The sequence below is a fragment of the Haplochromis burtoni genome, unplaced genomic scaffold (genome assembly GCF_018398535.1).
Source record: "Haplochromis burtoni strain Fernald_Lab_line unplaced genomic scaffold, NCSU_Asbu1 Contig_62, whole genome shotgun sequence".
In the NCBI taxonomy this organism is placed as follows: domain Eukaryota; kingdom Metazoa; phylum Chordata; class Actinopteri; order Cichliformes; family Cichlidae; genus Haplochromis; species Haplochromis burtoni.
In genome coordinates, this window is record NW_024582423.1 from 661,563 (window position 1) to 681,610 (window position 20,048).

General features: G+C 39.7%; 1 protein-coding gene across 2 annotated transcripts in view; it reads left to right on the forward strand.

The window, feature by feature from the left end:
- The window catches only part of LOC102293744 (phosphatidylethanolamine-binding protein 4), a 52,754-nt gene that overhangs the window by 665 nt on the left and 32,041 nt on the right, over nucleotides 1-20,048 (forward strand). Inside the window, exons 2-4 of one of the 2 annotated variants that reach the window (XM_005922652.3) lie at nucleotides 333-386; nucleotides 532-629; nucleotides 2,242-2,368. In XM_005922652.3, coding sequence (XP_005922714.2) covers nucleotides 333-386; nucleotides 532-629; nucleotides 2,242-2,368 — 279 coding nt within the window. The remainder of the gene's footprint in view (nucleotides 1-332; nucleotides 387-531; nucleotides 630-2,241; nucleotides 2,369-20,048) is intronic. The other variant, XM_014333683.2, reaches the window with a different exon arrangement.

The following is a 20,048-nucleotide window of genomic DNA, read 5'->3' on the forward strand; positions in this document are numbered from 1 at the left end:
ACCTAATTGTAACCAAACCTGATCAAGCACAAAGGACCGGGGAGGGCGGAGGCTTTGCTAATCAGCTGACTTTTAAGTAAGCGAAGGGGAAAAAGTTCAACTGTCCAGGCTAACTGCAGGTGATTGATTTGTGCTTTTGTGTGTCTTTTATGAAGATACTTCTTTATGATTGGAGTTTCTGTTCACACTTAAGCATCAATGTATCAATATGTGTCTACATAACATTAAAAACTACAAAATCACTTACAGCTGTGGCTTTCCAAAGACATTTATCTCCATCAATGTCTGGCAAACATGACGCTGATCATTGATTTGCTTTTGCTTTTGTGGAGCCACACTGCATTGATGAACAAGCAGAGCAAATAGAGACTCTTCTACATCTGCCGGTATGCACAATCGTTTGTTGACCTGGACCTGCACTGCCACTCTGTAATTCAATGTTTCTGAGAGCCTGTTGCTGCAGAATAACACTGTTTGACTCAGAATATTTCCTAAATGATAGATGGCTGGCTAATCGCTGTTGTTCTGCAGGCCATACTGGCTCCTATTTTTGGGCTCATCCTTTTGGGGCTGTTCCACACGGAAGCAAAACAACACACCCTCAGCTCTCAGGATGCTTCTTTCTGTCAGTAAGTCACCAATGAGAGCTGTGATCATAGTGTGTTTGCAATGATACAGTTGTGTTCATATATTTAAAATTTCTTTGAACTGTTCTTTTTCCAGGGTGGAACAGTTGCGCAGCTTAGAGTTATAATATGACAAGAATTAGGTGCACTAGTGTGAGTTTATTTTGGATTTTCTCCAATCCACACAGGGTTAAAAGTATGCATGCACAGTCTTTTCATAAGTGGTGCTGAAGATGCTGCAGTGTCTTTTAACTTGACAAGTCCAAGGCCTATTAAGTTCTTGGTAGTGATCATGGTTGACTACAAGTGGTAGTTTGTCTGTCACTGTGAAAAGGATTTGTTTGACAGCATTGGATCGACCAGTACTCAGAAAAATGGGAAAGTCTGAGGAGCTCTGAGAAGGAGAATTGTAGATTTGCACAAGCTGGGAAGGGCTACTTTGGAGCAATTTCTAAACAACTGCATATTCCAAATTCAAAGAACTGTACTTAAGTACAAGTTATTCAGATGTGTCACCACTTTGCCGTGGTCTGAAACGGGCGCCTTGAGGCGACTATTGCTGTGATATGGCGCCATATAAATAAAATCGAACTTTGAATTGAATTTTAACTGGAAGAAGACCCAACCTGTCACTCTGCCATAAACTGGAAACTGATTGAAGCAAGTTTTACATGAGGGGGTGCCAAACAAGTAAAAGGCCCCTTCTTCAAAGTCACATAAACAAGCCAAATGACTGCTAGAGAAAAGGTTTATGGTCAAACAAGGATTGAGCTGTTTCGCCAGAATGACAGGAGGCGTGTTTGGTGGACTGAAAGTGAGGCTTTCAAGCCTAAGACCCATGTACCAGCTGTCAGACATGGTGGTGGTAGCATCATGCTCTGGGGCTGTTTGGCTACCAGTGGTACATTGCACAAAGTAGATGAAATAATGAAGAAGGTGGATTACCTCTAAAATCGTCCAACAGCGAGACAGTTGAAATCTGGACACAATTGGGTTTTCCAATAGGACAATCATCCCAAATATACATCAAACTGAATATGGAGTGGCTAAAGCAGGCTAACCTTAACCCAAAGACATCACCTCAACCTGATTGAAAATTGGTTAACTATGCTTAAAAGCCCAGCCTATGCCCGAACACCAATCAGTTTAAATGAATTCTACCTATTCTGCTAAGAAAAGTGTTAAAATATCCAGGCAGAGTTATTCCAAAGTGTCTGCTACAGGTGCATCTTGCAAAGTGACATTGAAACGAATATTAGTGGGGTAGCATGTATATACTTTTGACCCTTTGTGGATTTGAGAAAATCCAAAATAAATTCAAACTTGTGCACCGATTCTTGTTTTGTAAAGTCATTAAAGATGAAAGCTGTGCAATCATTCTTACCTGGAAAAAGAACCGTTGAAAAAAAATCATTAAACCCCCCAAATTACCATGACATCTATGCCCACAATGAGTGGAGGTAAACATGTCACCACAGCTGTATGCAGGCTATATACACTTTGTTAAACTACCTGTGTTTATCTTACGATGTGCATCTGTTCACTGCATCCTTAATACAACATAATACAAAACTATATAGAATTAGTTTAATTTTAATATGTCTCTTCAATAAAGTGGTGAACTAGAGGTGATCTACCCAGAGCTGGACATTTATGAATGCCTCATAATCCCAAAGAGCCTCAGAGAGCAAGTCAGCCAAGTTTGGAAAGCCCCACAGGTGTACTTCTCTACTGCACAGAAGGTAAGACCTCATTTAAGGAATGTCAGAGCAATGAAATACCCCCTTCTGATCCTGTATTTGTGTCCACAGAATAATTATTCCACTGCTGAGGGTTGTTAAATATGAGCATTTTGTCTTATTAGTTAAAGTATTCTGCAGGGAAAATGGTCAGAATTATTCTAGCAGTTATAGTTTGGGGGCAAAGTTAAACATTATATTTTGTCTCTGTGAAGACAGCGTTAAGTGGGAAATATGCACATGCTTGTTTCCAACACTAGGGGGCAGGAATGAATAAAAAAAGGTTTCATGTGTACCTAAGTGGGACAGCTCTAGCGTTACATTTATGAGAGGCATAATTTAAATAACAGCTTTCTAAATCATAAGTTAAAATAAAGTGTTTTTTTATATATGTATCACAGAACACTTTAACTTTTGAGTATCCCTGTCCTCTTCTGTTACCACAGCTGCACTCGTCATTGTTTCATTGCAGCAGCCTCTGTCACCAGAGGGGGGTGCAATTACCCCACACTTGTAAGTCTCTCAAGGAACAATTGTCTCAAACAAAGGTTATGTTGTATCTGCACTTATAGTTTGTACTATCAAATTGTAAAGTTGGTAATATTGCTTGGTGTCCTCATTTCTGGTCTTTGAATGACTAAATGTAAAAAAGAAAAAAAATACATAACTCATAAGCAACACACAATAAATCACCACCCTCAGTTAGGTGTTAGTGGCAGTTATTAAAATGAGCTGCAACAGACAGCAAACAAAGATGTGAATGCTTCTCAGTAATGAATCTCTGACATGATATCTTTCACGAGTTAATAAAGTTTAAGATGAAAACAGTTTTAACTCAAGTTTAAAACACACTAAACACAAGATGAGAAAGATGGATTGTGATTTTTATCAGTACAGCTGAGAAGGATCCAGCCTAAATCACAAGTATTTAATTGAAGCTACAGCTTTAAATTTCTTGTTAGCCTTAATATTTTGGATAAGTTTAATTTGAATATGAATCAGATGATGTTTACTGCTTGTAAGAAGAAAATGACATTAACAATCCATGCCTAAATACAATTTATATATAATAGACTGAAGCAAGAATGGAAAATGAGGTGACAGTGCACCTAGCTGAGGATGCTTTATTGTTCTCTCCAAATCCTTACATTCATATGATCTGTGTAGTGAAATTCTCTATTAATTCTGCGATTACTTATCAGTGGATCATTTTCTGTGTAGTTGTGAGTAGCAGATTGAAAGAGACATGCGACCCATTCCACAGAAAGAGCGCTGAAAAATCCTACATCTGTAAATTGAAAACTTAAATTGAAAGCCACCTCGATTTAGGAGCTAGTTTATGAATTTCAGAGCTAAGCAGTCTAGCTTGAACATGATCTATTGCCCTTCTCTTGCCCAAACTCCATTTGATCTATGGTCGTATTATCTGTAATGCTGTCTTACATGATTCTCTTTTATTGCTTGAATCAGTGTCAGACAGCAAAACAGATTACATGTTAGATTAAATCAATACAAACTTTATTTGCTCAGCTTTGAAATTCTCAATTCTCCATTTCTCCTGACACTTATGTAAACACACGCTATTGAAGGCTGAGATTGTCGCCCGTGGTTCTGCGGTTGGTCTGCTGGTCCACCACGCTTTCTGTCACCGTGCCATGCTGCCAGCGCTGCTGCTATTCTCTGCCACACAGCCCTTGTACCCGGTAGCAAGAATACAGAATAGTGGCCGCTGAAATCCACCCACTGTAACACCCACTTCATTACTGGGACGGGATGCATGCCTGCTGAGTAATTGTAATAGAACACAATGGGCAGTAGTCCCATAAACCTCAATCTAAATATGTGCTCATGACCAAAAACAAAAGCAAAGGATCACAAAAACTGCGGATTTCTGTGTCCAAACTTCAGCGCTACTGTTCGCCACTTTGAACTTATGTGTTATGAAAACCTGGCGTGTGTGCTAATGGAGTGTTTTTAGAAATCCTGCTTACTCTCTGCATCTTCAGAAGCATCTACCATGTGAAGTGAGTGGGATACGCATTGGTTCATGTGACTGAACTGAAAACACGGCTGAATTACGCACAGTCTCTTGAGTAAAGGTAAAATGCTAATCGGTGTAGGACAAATGGAGACATTTTAGAAAGAGCTCGGAGTACAGATTGCTGAAGGCCCCATGTTTGACATGAACGTAGTTTCATAAATATTTTAACCTCTGAACCTGTTGGTGGTCTAAAACACTCCTCTGTGACTGTAAATTCTTTGGAACACATATTTAGATTGCTTATTGCTACAATGAGTAGTAATAAGCAATTGGTCATTATAGTTTGGCTTTTCTCGACTGTACTCCAGTTGTAATATACAAAATACACAGTGCAGTCACCTTATGATTGGGATCAATTAGGAAAGAAGGTCATTACTTTACACTTATAACCTAATTCATTCCTCAAATTTAGCACATATTCCACATACGTGATTATATTGATATCTTTATTATCTTCACCCTTGAAAGTTGCCTGTATAAAGAGCATTTGAAGAAATAATTGGAACCTGTTACTTTTAGTATCAAGATAAACATGATGAGTTGGAATCAGTCAATTATATTTATGTACTGTGGGTCATGCATCAGAGGTCTGTGAGTCAGCTCTCTGTATGCACTGTATAACACGTTTTAAAGTAACATTTTGCTACCGTTGCTAAATATCAATGTGTATGCACTTTACCAGGTGGTCATTATGAAGAATTCAAGTTTATGCTTTAAAAAGTTTCCTAACCAAATTTCAGAAAAAGAAAATTCAAGTCGTCCTATTTCAAATCTAAACTGTTGTTGTTTCAGTCGATATTAATATCTGCTGCAAATGCCAAAATGCTTTTAGGAAGTTTTGATTCGCAGAAAGCAATAGTGAGTTCATCATGTAGATAAATGCTCTTTGGAGAACCAGCAAACTTGCCTGAGGACAGAAAACCTTTGAAATAGAGCTGTGCTTACAGGAAAGAGTAAAGCAAGAGTGAAAATGAAAGCATTTATTATATGAAAAGGATTTAAAACTGTGCATGTTTTGCTGTGTTGCAGGTCACCCAGGCGTGCATTTTGGCACAACAAGAGAGCCTTTAAGTGAATTCTGTCCTGGTTTATTTCAGGCTTTATTGGCCATTTGTAACAAGGCAGATTGGATTTATTGTAGTCGTTTTGTTTTTAATTATGGAAAGTTTAAAAAAAAAGGTTTTTACATTTATACATGTCCTTACACATGTTTTTAAAAAGCAGGTAAGAAGCCTTTCCCATGGGTCTTAATTCAGCCCTCGGATAAACTTCTGGTCTTCTGTTTTTACTTCCAGTGAAGTACCAAAGATTTATACGTGCACATGTCTACACCTATATTACTGACTGCTATTAATTCAACTAACTAATGTAAGATCTAAAGGCACTAAGGAATAAGTGACATACAAAGCCTGCTCGCACTAATGTTACACAGTTTGACTATTTTGTTTTAATCTGAAGGACATGTTTGTCTTGTGTTTTTTTTTTTTTTAATGAACCAATTAATTCAATTATTTATTTTAGATGTTCTTTTGTGCATCCGTAAGCCTTGTCATGCTTGTTATTACTGACGCTAATGTGTGGTACGTTTTATTTAAACGATTTTTTTTTTTTTTTTTTTTTACTCTTATTTCGATGGTCATCTTTCATTGATGTAGTTTGTGTAAACAACACAGGCCACAGGACTGCTATCTTTACCACATAGTTACTCCAAAATTGGAGACAGTTTAGAGTTGTTTTTCTTTTCTTTTTTTTTTTAGTAAGGACCATAGCCACAGGGCACATTCTTAGACATGGGGGATTTCAAAGCCTTGTTTTTGGGTAGACATTTCTTGCATCTGGTGGATGGAATGAGGGTTTAAACCATTACTGCGATTAGAGCTGCCTCACTATGATCTCTTGAGCTTGCTTACTGCTGCTAATAGCTGTTTCCTCTCTATTTCCCTCTATCTTTTTTCTTTTTCGCTTTCTCTCTTTCCGTGAATGATTTTTATGCTTTGCTAAAACATGTGGGGGCGTTGAGAGAGGATTTAAATGCAACGATCCCCCTCCTCTTTTTTTGGTGAATCTCAGTGTTCTTTTCTGCAAGCCTCTGATGACGACAGGGCAGCTTTAAGCCTGGCAGTGCCCACGGCAGGCTGCCGTCTCAGCGCTGCCCACTCTCCTCTGTGTTGGCATGCTGGAGAAAGCGAGGGTGGGGTTCCTCTCTAACAGACCCTGTCATTCCTAGGAAAGCCTACATGTCCACCCATGCAGGATTCCTGATAGGTCTTCATGTTGGGGATGTGATAGCGGCGAGATAAGGGTTTTTATTTTCCGTAGGTGATGGCCTTGATTCAGCAGAGAATCTACAAGATGCACATCTAGCTGAACCAACATGGCACTTCCTGCACTTTTTATATGAAGTTGAGGGTCAGTTAGTGAAACATGTACCGTCTAATTGCATATTCATTGTCATCGGGTGGGTGTTTTTGGCTCTGCTGGATTAAAATCAGCCTGTTTGGCTGGGATTCAGGGAGTTTATTTCCTTAACTAATGTTCCCCTTTGTCATCATAACACCCCGTTAAGCTGACCCGTATCCCGCTCCATTCAGACACAGCCCATTACTACACAACATGTATGATTCACACAAGCTTCTAAAGAGGGGAAGAATTCCAACCTTGTGCTACTAGGAGTACTGGATTGATGATGCATATTTATTGCGATGAAGCGAGGCAATAAACCTCCTCGCACAGAAGAAAAATAATTTGCACCTCACGGAGCATGTGTGTGGCATGTGGACCGCTACAGGTGAAAACAGAGGTAGTTATACAGGAAGCCGCGAGGTTTAAGGTTTGCCCTCATTTGGCAAGTCTGAAGAACAAAGAACAGTTTATTTGAAATTATATGTAGACTGTACCTGACACCTGTATATCTCATTTTTACTTATTTTTATTTTTCATTTCTACCACCTTTTCCTTTGTTTTTCCATCCACTGTAATGATAGTATATTCGTTTTTTTTAACTACTCTTTGTACCCTGTTGTTGCAGTAGCGTGGCATTCCTTCACCTTACGTTTGCTCTAAGAGCGTAGGCAGCAGTACTTGTATATAGTGGCTGTGAGTAAAATATGATTTCAATTACCATGAAAATGTATTGTGTTATCAATGGGAGGATAAGAACAGATTAAAGAAGCTCTGGTATGCTCTTACCACTGACAATGGTCAGGCTTATAAGCAGGCAAGCTGAATTTGAGAAAATGATTCACGGTTTGACCAAAGCCCTAAAATCTAAAGCCAGCTCAACCTACCAACATACATTTAAGAGGAACTTTTCTTTTATATTGATTGGACTTTTTTTTATTTGTTTGTTTTTAAAGGTCAATTTTTTTCTTGGCAGGAGAAATAAAGGCTGTCGTTCATTTTTAAAAACGTAACAACTGAAGACAATGGGCGACAGTTGTGAAATTCGTTAATTAGATTCAAACTTGCCTCAGCGCAAAGGTAATAGCGACGACTTAGCGAAGCAGCAGGTCTTTAATAAAAATACCACCTGAACCTGTGCTGCCTCATTATTATTCAATATTCACACAGAAACTCTCTCTCTCTCTCGTCGGTTCATATACATTGACTGCAAGATCTGTTCAGAGATTCATAATCCGCATGGGAAGTGTGTCTGCTGTGGATACTTAGACAAACATACAAGATTAAATTTCTATTTATATGAGCCACAGAAACCTAACATTTGCCAGAGAATCACTGTAAGATCTGCAGACGACTCGGTTGTGCTTTGACACAGTGAGAAACTTGCACATTTTCCTTAATGTGTTCTGTCCAGCTGGGGGGGGAGCGGAGGTAGAATAAACTAGAAACTTTCCTTTGGATACTTAGTCGTAGAATATTGCGTCTTAAATATAAAAAGGGTGACTAGAGACTTGAAACTTTCCAGACAGATTTACTGAGGTGCCTATGTGTGAAACTGAGGTAATTGACTCCCCCCCTTTTCTTGGACAGCTTCTTTTGTTTTACGACTAAGTAATCGCAAAGTTATAAGTGATCAAGTGAAGTTTACTTAAGACCCAGAAGCTTGGCTTAGTGGCATTTTGCCCAAAATGTTTTGTGCTTCTCATTTGTGGTCCGGCACAGGGGTTTAGTTACAGTTGTGTCCCAATCCTCTGATTCACCTTCTTTAAGAACAGCTTCGGGGCTGCTCATAATGCTTAACTCTCCATAATGCCATCCCCTTCATCTCCCCAGTGGTCTTATTGTCTTAAACTCGAGATGGGGAGAAAGAGTGTAAGAAGAAAAAAAAAACAGGTTAATACATGTTTGGCTCAGGCAAAGTATCTTTTCAAAGACAGACTCTATTTAAGTTTTTTGGAGAATGTTCTTCTAGTGTTTCTCGTTTCTCCCAACTTGTTTAGTTACACTTTCCTTTTTTTTCACTGCTTTTTGAGGTAAGTTAGGTTGCGTTTGACATTAGAAGGCTGCTCGCTGTCGTTGCAGTCAGGTCCATTGGCGCGTCGATTGATCTGAGGGAATGATAAAACTGTCTTCCATGTCAATTTCCTTACCCTGTAGTTTGGAAGCAGAGAAAATGTTATGCAAATGATTTGTTAATCCCTTTACATTATTTGTTCCATTTCTCCCCTTCATTTTCACACTCAGTGTTTCTAACACAGCGAGCTGACAGGCGGACACCCTCAGACTGCTAATTCTTAAGATAGCAAAGAAAGTCAGTCATCCGTCCCACATTTAGTATGCACTCGCTTCAATTAATCAATGTGACTTTAATGATTTACCTGAAAACCGATCCTGAAAAGGCCTTCAGCTGCCTACATTTTAAAGAACTTGAACTTTAACCTTTGTTTTTTCGGTTTTGTTGTGCATTTCTTTTTTTTTTACATGCTATCAGCAGATTAACAGTCTCAAGGAAAACATTGACCTGCGCAATTAAAGCTATAAAATCAGCATAAGCAAGATAAGACGGCTGAGCCTAAGCCGAGAGAGCACATGAAACTGTGACCAGTGTTTTTTTGTTTTTTTTTCCTCTCCCCCCCTTTCCTAGTTTTGTTGTCCCAAAGGTTGGTGTTAAAAATAATAAGAAAGAGGTGGGATGGTCTTAGATTCAAGAAGCTTAAAATGCAAAATCTCAAATAAGCCCAATTTTTCCACCCAATGGCGTTGCGTTTTGGTGGGTTTGTGTTGATCGTCTCAACTGACTCACATGCCGCCCCTCCCCAAATAAAAACACTAGAGATTTACGTGGCTTTTCAAAAAATGTATCTAGACATTTATCCAGCTTAATCTTCTTAACATATTAAAGTGATTTGCTTTACCCTGAAGTGGCTGAAGCTGCAAGCTCACCGCCCCTCATGGCACTAAGACCTCAGAAGCATTGTGGACACCTTCCGCTCCTCATAAAGAGGGAGGTGGGCAGAAGTCGACCTGCTTCTCATCTGTGGAGCTGTGGCTGTCCCCGCTGTGCGTCCATTTTACTTTTATTTTTTTGTTCTGTTATTAGTCCAACTGTTGCACTCAGTCAGTGTTCTTAGGCACATGGCTCTGCCAGCACTGCCCACACTGTGGTGTGGAGGTTTGGAGCTCTCAGCTTTTGAGCTGAACTGAAAGAGCTCTCTCACAGAGTAGGTGTTGGCAGGATGCTTTGTTTCTTTCTGTGAATGTCATAAGAGGTATGGATAATGAGAAAACCGAAGCGTAGTGATGGCATGATATATCTGGGTGCCAAGTTTATGCCTGACTGCAGATTTGGGCATTTTCAGATAGATGATGTGCTTAACCTTTTCTTCAGACGCGACACAAATCTGAGAATCAGTTGTGACAGTTAAAATGTGTTTTTTCCTTAAAACACCACTTAACAAGCCGGCCAACTAAAAGGTCCTGGTCAAACTTGAGTATTGCTAATGTCCTTACTTGGCATAATGCTCTATGGATGTGCCTGAGGGCATTAGTGTTGCCAGATCTCATCAGGAGAGCTAAGAGTTTACACTTGGAGATATTCATTGTAACTGAAGTCTTTGACCATCCATTGTCATCGTGGTATTTAGCTTAATGTGTGTCAAAGTTAAATGTGACATTGTGGTCAACATTTTTTTTAAAGATGTGGTTAAATTCAGACAGGACCGGATGGGTTTGAATAGGTTTTTGCCTTTAATGAATGAAATCATCATTTAAAAATGGCATTTTGTATTCACACGGGTTATCTTTGACCAATATTAAAATTTGTTTGATGATCTGAAACATTAAGTATGACTAATATGCAAAAACCAAGAAATCAGGAAGGGGCTTATACTTTCTCACGGTACTTGTACTATTTTTGAAGTGGGGCATTAGGAATGCAATTCAGTTGAATTTTATTTATATAGCACCAAATCACAACAACAGTCACCTCAAGGTGCTTTATATATAAGGCAAAAACCATACAATAATACAGAAAGAAAACCCAATAATAGGATGAGCCCTTATGAGCAAGCACTTGGTGACAGTGGGAAGGAAAAACTCCCTTTTAACGGGAAGAAACCTCCAGCAGAGGGAGACCCTCTGCCGCAACTGGGTGAGGGGAAGGGAAAAAATGAACGAATAAATGCGAAGCTTTGACCACAAAACCTTTAAGTGTTACTGCTGAGGGAATATTAAAGTTCTCCTTTATGGTGCAGTGTAGCTGACCTGATACCACATATCTGCATACGGGGTAAAAAAACAGGTCACTCATGGCCTGTGTGTGTGTGTGTGTCGTTTTAGAGTGATGACACATAAAAAAAAGGTGTTGTTTGTCACACATACATGGCACGAAATATTTTGTAACAAGAGCACTCAGAGAGCACAACTCCCTCCAAAGGGCGTGACCTTAACCATGACCCGATTGTCACCTAAATTAAATCAGCTCAAGCTGTTATTGGTGGTGACCATCTCACAAAATGTAAACATGGCATCTTGAAAACTGGACTGCTTGACTGCTGACAAACAGACAGACAAACTGTGTTATTTGAGTTATTTGGACATCACATAAATCAATGCGGCAAATACTTTCTCCTGAGAAACAGAATCTTGACTAGTTTGGGTAGATTAGCTTGAAAAATGACTCAAAGAACTAGGGCTGTGCGATATGACCAAAATTTCATATCCCGATATAAGAATTCTACCGTCTGATAACGATATAAATCACAAAAATGTAACATTTTTGTAAATTCTGTGACTCTCGGGCAGCTTGACTTGCGGGAAGTGTTTCCAGCTGCGCGTCATGTAGCTGGAGTCGAGTGTTTTAACCGATGCATGAAACTATACATTTTTAGACATAAGTTGTAACAGCCGCCGTTTTCTTTGTGAGTATTTAATACACGGCGTGCTGTGGGGAAAAGCCTGTTCTAACGTTTGAGTCTAAGGTTTATTTTTTAGCACCTGGCGGCTCTTTTTTAATTCTCATCCGTAAATAATCTGCTCTTTCACGTGATTCAGTTTATTTTGAAAAGTCTCAACAGGATCTTGAGCTTTATTGTGAAAGGTTTATGTGGAACATAAACAAGCGGACACGCGATGGTTTTACCGTCGTTGTTGCTAACACAACGCATAAAAACAGGCGCTTGTCCGTCCTAAGAGAAAGAGAGAACTTTAAGAAATTAATATAGCCACTACAGTGACCATCAAAACAATGAAAAAATATTGCTGTAAAGAGTTTATTTTGCAACACCACTAAACAAACGATAGCGTAAAATGAAACAATAGACGTTTTTATATCGTCATCCGATATATATCGTTATATCAAACAGCCCTACAAATAACTTATTTATGAGACCAGTTGCCGACTTATTTGTGATAATGACACATCAGTTATGAGTATAGTAACTGTTATAACTCTAATCTCTTAAATTGTATGCATTTATGTAGAGATTTGATTGCAGAGCACAATTCCAGATCATATACAACACGGCATGAAAAGAGCGTAATAGTATTATTATGTCGCTGAATAATGGATCATTTACAATGAAACTAATGATCTAGATCAGCGGTCTCCAACCTTTTTTGTGCCACGGACCGGCCTTTAATGTGTCGCGGATAAATACAACAAAATAAAACTAGTACCGGTACCGAGAAAAAGAAGATTTATTCATAACGCACATGAAAAGACCCAGGAAAACAGAGTTAACGATCAAAACGATAACAAAATAACGCTGAAAACTGATAAAAACCCTGAAAACTGTACATTTCACACCTGAGCCTCAACTTTCGCGGCCTGGTACCAAACGACACACGGACCGGTACCGGTCCGAGGCCCGGGGGTTGGGGACCGCTGATCTAGATTGTAATAAAACACTGATGACTCATTATAAATGTTTTCTTTTCCCAAAAGAAGAAGAACTCTGAACTGTGTTGTTACATTTAAGATGCAGATATAGGTTTCAGGAAATGCATTTGCTGCTTACGAAACAATATAATTTTTATGTAGGTTCCTGACAGATATTACTGGACAGGAAAGACACAACAGACAGTGATCATTGAGACTCTCACAGAGAACATGCTGTATGTTCCTGTCCTAATGACTTGACTGTGTTCCCGTGAATCTGTGCACTTATTAGGATAGTGGCTCGTGGAATGGAATGTATTGTTTTGGTTTATCTCTTTTCATATTCAAACAGCTACTTGACCTCTTGTACTTGGACTAAATGTCTGACAGGTGTTAAAATCATGCGCTGAGGGTATCCAGATAAATGTTGTTGAACGTAGCAAAGCTCCACTTCAAACAAACTATGAGTGGTAGCTTCTTTTCATAGCACGCAGAATAGAAGAAATTGATTGGAACTGGGAGGCTTAGGACTGGATTTTCCGCAACCATAATATTTTTTTTTAACAACTGCAGCTTAAATTTAGATATTTTTTTCCCTGGCTTTGTTTTTTTTTTATATTTCTTTGTCCAAATCCTATCGAGTGGTGCTTCAGGTTTTTCCTTGAGTAAAAAGTTGATATTGTTGTGAGGAGGGAGAAAGGACTTTTTTCATGTGTGCAGGAATGTAGATTTCTTCCCCCCGTGAAATCCTAATTGTGCCTTGGAGGGCTGGTAGGGTATCTCTGCTCAGCTCAGCTCAACAGGATTTGTGTCTGTGTATGTTAGAGTATGTCTCTTAGCTTGAATACGGATATAACCCTTTCATTGCACAAGCTGCTGATTTTTCATATTTGCCGATAGGCTGATCCTGTGTATCCGTAGCTTTTTTTGTGGAAGACATTGAAAGTTTTTGTTTGGGAAGCTTCCATATTTAATTTATCTTTCCACTTTAAATATTTGATATTTGTTAAGAATTAATGCAGATAACATGCGGACCTCTTTTTCTGGCCCAGCGGTTTCTTTCGAAACTCCCGAGAGCAGGTTCGGTCAATAGTGCATGGTCAGATGGATGACACATCGCAGGTCAAAACCATATCTGTCCCTGCACGAGTTATTGCTGTGCATTTATCTATGCAAATCCAGGATAAGATCCTATCTGCCTGCAGCGACATATCCCCCTGGATTTCGTCTACGTGAGCTAGGCAGGTTATGGTTGACAGTTAAAAAGGAATTGCAGGAACATATATGCGGAGATTATTGCTGTAGTCATTAATTGTTGCTTGAAAGGGGATTAGGATTACCAGTCCTATAGAACACTCTAACACCTGTCCTTCCTCACATCTAACAATGTTACTTCAGTTTTCCTTATTTCACTATCAGTTCAAGTTGGCAAAATAAAAAAGGCTGATTTATTCAAATGAATCATCAACGCTGGAAATGATTCAATATGTGCCACATTCAGATGGGTGATATATTATTCCCTTGGGGAGAGGCAAAGATGGAGCTGTGGAGCTGTTTTATTTGTGCTGTCTTTATCAGTGTGTCAGGCAGAGAGGCTGAGCTTGTTCTCTATGAATGGACGAGCCCTTGAACCATAAACCTGTACCTCCTCTGATAACAGTTTTTGCATTGTGATGTAAGTGCCATTCTCTGTGATGTCCTCTCTGACAGCACTAAATATATCAGCACGCACAAAATGATCTGTCAGACGAATTATTTTATTTCAACCAGTTCTCCAAAACTAAGGATTTTCTGTGCTGGGTACGCAGGATGTGTGTGTGTGTGTGTGTGTGTGTGTTTTTGAAGACTACATTGTGCATTTTCTTAAGGATTCAAAGCAAAGCACAGCATTGTGGTTGCATTTCACCAAGCTTTTGCTGTTCTGTGGTTTTAACGCTTTTGCCTGTAGGTGAACATTTTTACTGTACTTTACTGTCTTCCATACTTCGTGCTGAATATCATTCGGTGCTATTTCTGCCACTGACTGCTCTGACGTCTGAAATCACCATATCTTCTAAGGTGATATGAGTGCTCCCTGAATTACTCAGAGCCCATGATGACATGGACCTGATTGTCAGACGGGTGGGCTGGTGACACTGGAACACAGACGGTGCTTGTCTGTTTGAAATATTCAGTTTCAAGCTTCCAAGCCCTGGGCAGTCCTCTCTCCCAGTCTCCCAACACCCAGCTTCGCCCACTGAAACAAGACTCTTCCATACTGGAAAATCCGGCCCTGTCAACTGGCAGTCTGGACTAGGTTCAGCCCACACGCCAAGCACCCCACCACCACCACTTCCACCCCTTAATAGGCACAAGAGTTTGCCACCCCATGTAGATGCCTTTTGGTCGCCATCCATGAATGGCGTCAATAGCATCTTCCTACACAACAGTGACTGAACGGAGGGCACAAGAAAATGTGGGAATAATTTACACTTTCTCACTGTACTACCATCAGAAACCATAATTAATCATGATAGAAAAAATGTGGAAGCCATCTTGGCTGGTGAAACATGCAGTGCCTGTGAACAGCCCTGACACCTTTAACAGCTCCGATGGCCAAATAGGAATGGGGTGTCAGAGTGCTTACAACTAGTCTCCCTTCAAGGCAGCATGTTTCCCAACATCTTCAGACTCTTGTCTGCTGCATGATGGTTCATCATGAAGTGTAACCGTTGTAACCTTACAATTTATTTTACCACCACGATGCGCAATTAATCGCCTGTCTTGAGAACTTGAACATGTGGCGTTAGATGACGGGAGACCAAAACAATTGTTCTGTTAAAACAAAAACAGTAATGTTAATTTTTTTTTCCCCTCATCTCCTCCCAAACATTAAAATAAATAAAATGTGCCTACCAGGATAAACTTGATTGTTAAAATAAAGATTAAATAAGAGCTTCAATTGTTTATAGAATTGAAATCTCACATCATGTGTGCAAACCTGCTGTTTTTGGGTTGCGTTTACACTATTAGCAAATCCAAAATAGATCTGCATTGTTTTACTTTTCATCCACCAATTACCTTAAAGTGCTTGATTTAGATTTCCAAATCCAGGAGAAATAATTACAGTGATCTCACCTTTAACTTTCTCAGGCAGCACTTGCTGGTAAAATAGATCTGACTCTCAGCGTGCGACATGCTTGACAGATTAATTACGGATATGAGTCCAGTGAGGTAATTTGCCCCGTTTGACTGCGTGTTCTTGGCAGCCAAACTACATGACAGAAATATTTCCCTCTTGCCTCATTTAGCACTAGTTGGATCTCATGCTCGCATCCAAGCACCTGGCCCCATCAGAATACCTGTTAGTGGTTGTTGCTGTGTCTGAGCATGTGCATTTGCAGAAATGCTTTCATGACAGTGAGTAGGTGTATGTGTGTAAAACCACCAGTAGAAAGTGTTGAAAGCCTCAGCTAGCAAGATCGCATCCAGGGTGACTAATAAGCTTAACATGAGCACGGCTGTGTTCGCAAGCATGGTGCGGTGAAAGAAGTCTTCAGTGTTGAGAGAAATGCAGAAATGGTTCCCTAGGCTGCTACTAATTCCTTCACCCCCTCAAGCTTCAATCAGACTGTGAACTATCTTACTGTTAGCTATGGCTTCATAGTAGTTACAAAGTTCACACCAGAAGTGCAAGGCTTTATAAACAAAGTTCAGGCTAGGCTGAATTTAAAAATTTCCAGAGTTTATCCAAGAGCTGCTCATTTGTGGTTTTGGAGGCTGAAATAATGCACATTGTTCAGGACTCTTGAATAACACACACTGTAGTAACATTTATTAGGTGGACTATAGGCTATGAATGTAATTGCATTGTCTCGTATTGCCTTGCGCCATGTGCTAATTAGATTCAAATATACCATATTAGCATATTTTTATGCTCAAACAGAAAACGTGATTATGCAATTATGTAAACTTGTGTTTCATATTCCACTCAGTCCCCTTGAACTGCAACCTCCTCATAGCTCGCTCACTCATCTGTTTAGCTACTTAGCGGGCATCTAGTAGCTATGTTGTCTTTAGGCCTAGAATCTGCGTTTGTAGCCACATGTGACTTTGCTTTGACCATGTGGCTCCTCGAAGTGTGGATTTATAAGCCACTTCACACTCCATTCCTGTGTGGGAGGAGGCTGAGTTAAAAATAGGAAGGTTTGGAGGTAGTGAGCAGCCCGCACTGTGTGAGGCTTTTAAGAACACACAGAGAACTATTGGTGTTCTCTTTGCATTCTTTATTTGTGCCAATAAACCATGTGAGTGGTAAACTATTACCAGTATCAGAGTTTATAATAGTGTCAGGACTCAGGTTACTTCTAAATGGCAAAGCATTGACTTTATGTGTTGTTGACTTTGTCTACCTAAGATATCTGGTAGTTAAAGTTACTAACTTAAGACTTATTTAAACCCCACGTTCATGTGTGGGTTCATAATGTGAGCATTTACAGTGAGGCAAAAAAGAAACATTAAATTAAAGTGCAGCATGCTGAGACAATATTTTAGTTCTGTTCATACCCCTGTAAGGTATTTAGTCACAACCTTAAAATTTGCCTAACCTTAAACCAAGAACTTTCTGTGTCTAAACATGCAAAGGTCTTGTTTTTTTTAGGTTATGTTTAGATGTAATCTAAAAAGAACCTTGTGGGTTTTATGACCTCATGTAGAGATATAAAGCTGTATTTTAGGAAGTGGTTTTCTGTCTGTCTAGTTTCATCATGCTCTGGATTCTACGATCGAGACATTAGTGGAGGAGCCAAGGATTTTTTTAAATATCTTAAAGTGTAAATAATATCTTATAGTGCAAATGTTTTATAAAAAAAAACATGACCTGCGTCATGTTTCCATATAGTAAATATGTACTAAAGGTTATTAGAGCAAAATGACCTTTTTTTTTTTTTTTAAATAGAAACTCTGACTTTAAAGGTCAGTTTCAAGTGTGAGTCAGAGAATTTATACTATTTATAACTGTTTGTAATAGTTTAAGGAGAAGATTCAAAGCACATGCAAAAAGCTAAGTGATGAACTTTGTTTGTGTTATAGTTATGTTTTTGTTTTTTTAACAACACTGTTTCTGTTATAATGTCAACACGTCTGATGTTGGTCACCTTAAAACCAGACCCAGTTCTGATTCTGAAAGTGGCATCTCACAACTTCTTCTCTGCTTTAATAAATCAGAAAAAGAGGTGAAGTGTTGATTTGACATGCTCATTATAGATAGGGCTGGATCAAGTGACCCTAAACCTTCCCTTAGTTACGCTGCAGACTTGCAATAGGGCTGGTGCACTGAGTATTTCTTCTTCACTCACCGTGTGTTTACACAACACTATGTATTTAATCAGTAGTTCTTATTAAGCTCTGGCTCTCTTCTAAAGTGTGTCTTTTGTCCTGTCTTCCTCCCTCGGCCACCACCAGTCTGGGCAGATGGCTTCCCCTCATTGAGCCTATTTCTGGTGAAGGTTTCTTCCTGGTAAAAAGGAGTTTTTCTTTCCCGCTGTCGCCAAGTGCTTGCTCATAGGGGGTCATCTGATTATTGGGGTTTTTATTGGAGGTTTGTTCCTTTATAATATAAAGTACCTTAAGGGGACTGTTGTGATTTGGATTTAATTGGATGGATGAATGAAGAATCTTTTAAAGACTCAGACAGCTACAAACAGTTGCTGCAGTGGACACTTTTCATTTTTCTAACTTCGCTCCCCTCCGTGTCTGGCTGAAGTACCCAACCACGTATCACACACTTTGGACACTGCCTGGCAACAGGTACTCTTTGCAGGTAGACGGGCACATAGCTTCCTATGGTCTGGTACGGAGCTGCCATTGGAGAACCATGTTCAGTCCAGAGCTGGCAGACAGATATTTTAGGCCACATAAGGAAATATATTGTCTGTATTTTAAAAAAACAAACAAAAAAACACCCATTGGGATACTACATTACCCATAATTCAGCTCAACAACCTCATTCCCTTAAGTGAACTGTAAAAGTGGTCCTAGAGTCTTTGTAGACATGACAAGACCGTTTAATCGCTGCAAAAAAAGATATCGTTTGATGTTCTTTGTCTTTCACCCAATTCCTGTGGTGCAGATTACCAGCGTGCTCTCTATGGCTGACTATGAAGAGGGTTTTAAAACGCTGCTAGCAGTGAGGAAAATGAGGTTCCCAAGCTTCTGCCGATGAACATTGGGGGATGGGCTGCTATTAATGACGATGAGGGGCCTCCTTACCTGTAAGGTCAGCGACCTCTAGGTGAATGCTGCAGCGCTCCTTTTCCATCTAATCTTTGGCTGTATGTCCCACATATTTCTGGTAAGGATCCAATTACTTCTGCCTGGCTGACCTCTGACCTCTTCGTCACCAGTATGAACCTCATCTTCTGACCCCAACAGTCTTACCACTGTTAACCTTCCCCATCATTCACCCGTCTGTCCCTCTCGCTGCTATCATGATTCTATAAGGAGACCTTATCTCAGTGTCCCTAATGTAAAAGTCCACTCAACTTTTCTCTGTGACTTCACTTGATATGGTTTTATACACAGTAAGTAAAATGCCATTAATCTTGTTTGGTTGTACAAAGAACAGAACAGCTGATTAGGTGGAGACTCATTTTCTCTGCCCTCTGATAAATTTACTTCTGCAGTCGTGTTCTACAGTTCCTGTTTTTCTGTATTTACAGAATGATCTTTGAACCTCGTTATAAGCTGCAGTCGATGGTTGTTAAGCCATCGCCGTCTCTTAATCACAACACAGATACCTGTTAATTACCAAATGAGTTCAAGTGTTTTTGCTGCTTAAACAAGGATTTGGGATCGATGCATTGCTTTGCTCGGGGTCGAGCAGTGAGCACTGTTGACCATTTAATGAAACGTTACAGGTTCTGTGCGCAGAGGCTGAAGGAAACGAAGAGCTGGGAGGATAAAGCGAAGGATGTATTAATAGGCAGCTGCACGGACGACACAGTTTGGGATTGGGTCAGGGATAAAGCATGAACTTGTAAACTCACAGAGGGGCCTCTCCTTCCTCCCTCCCTCTTGCTAACTTACTCTCGCCCTCCGTGGTGTCATCAGTTAGCAGAAGTGGGCTCGATAGCCCAGGCAGGCTCTACGAGAGCAGCGATTACCCATCCTTTCTGATTCTCATCCCCAGCAGAGTTCACTCAAAGGTAATACAGTATGCATCCAGAGAGACACCAGATTTCCTCTGCCTTTGTTCTTTGACGTCTCCTGCTTTGCAAATACTATATCCATTCGATGCTATTGGCATACATGTAATTTAACAAATAACACCTTTACACTCCTATCACATAAAATCACAAAGAGGTATAGAATTTGTATATTACTCA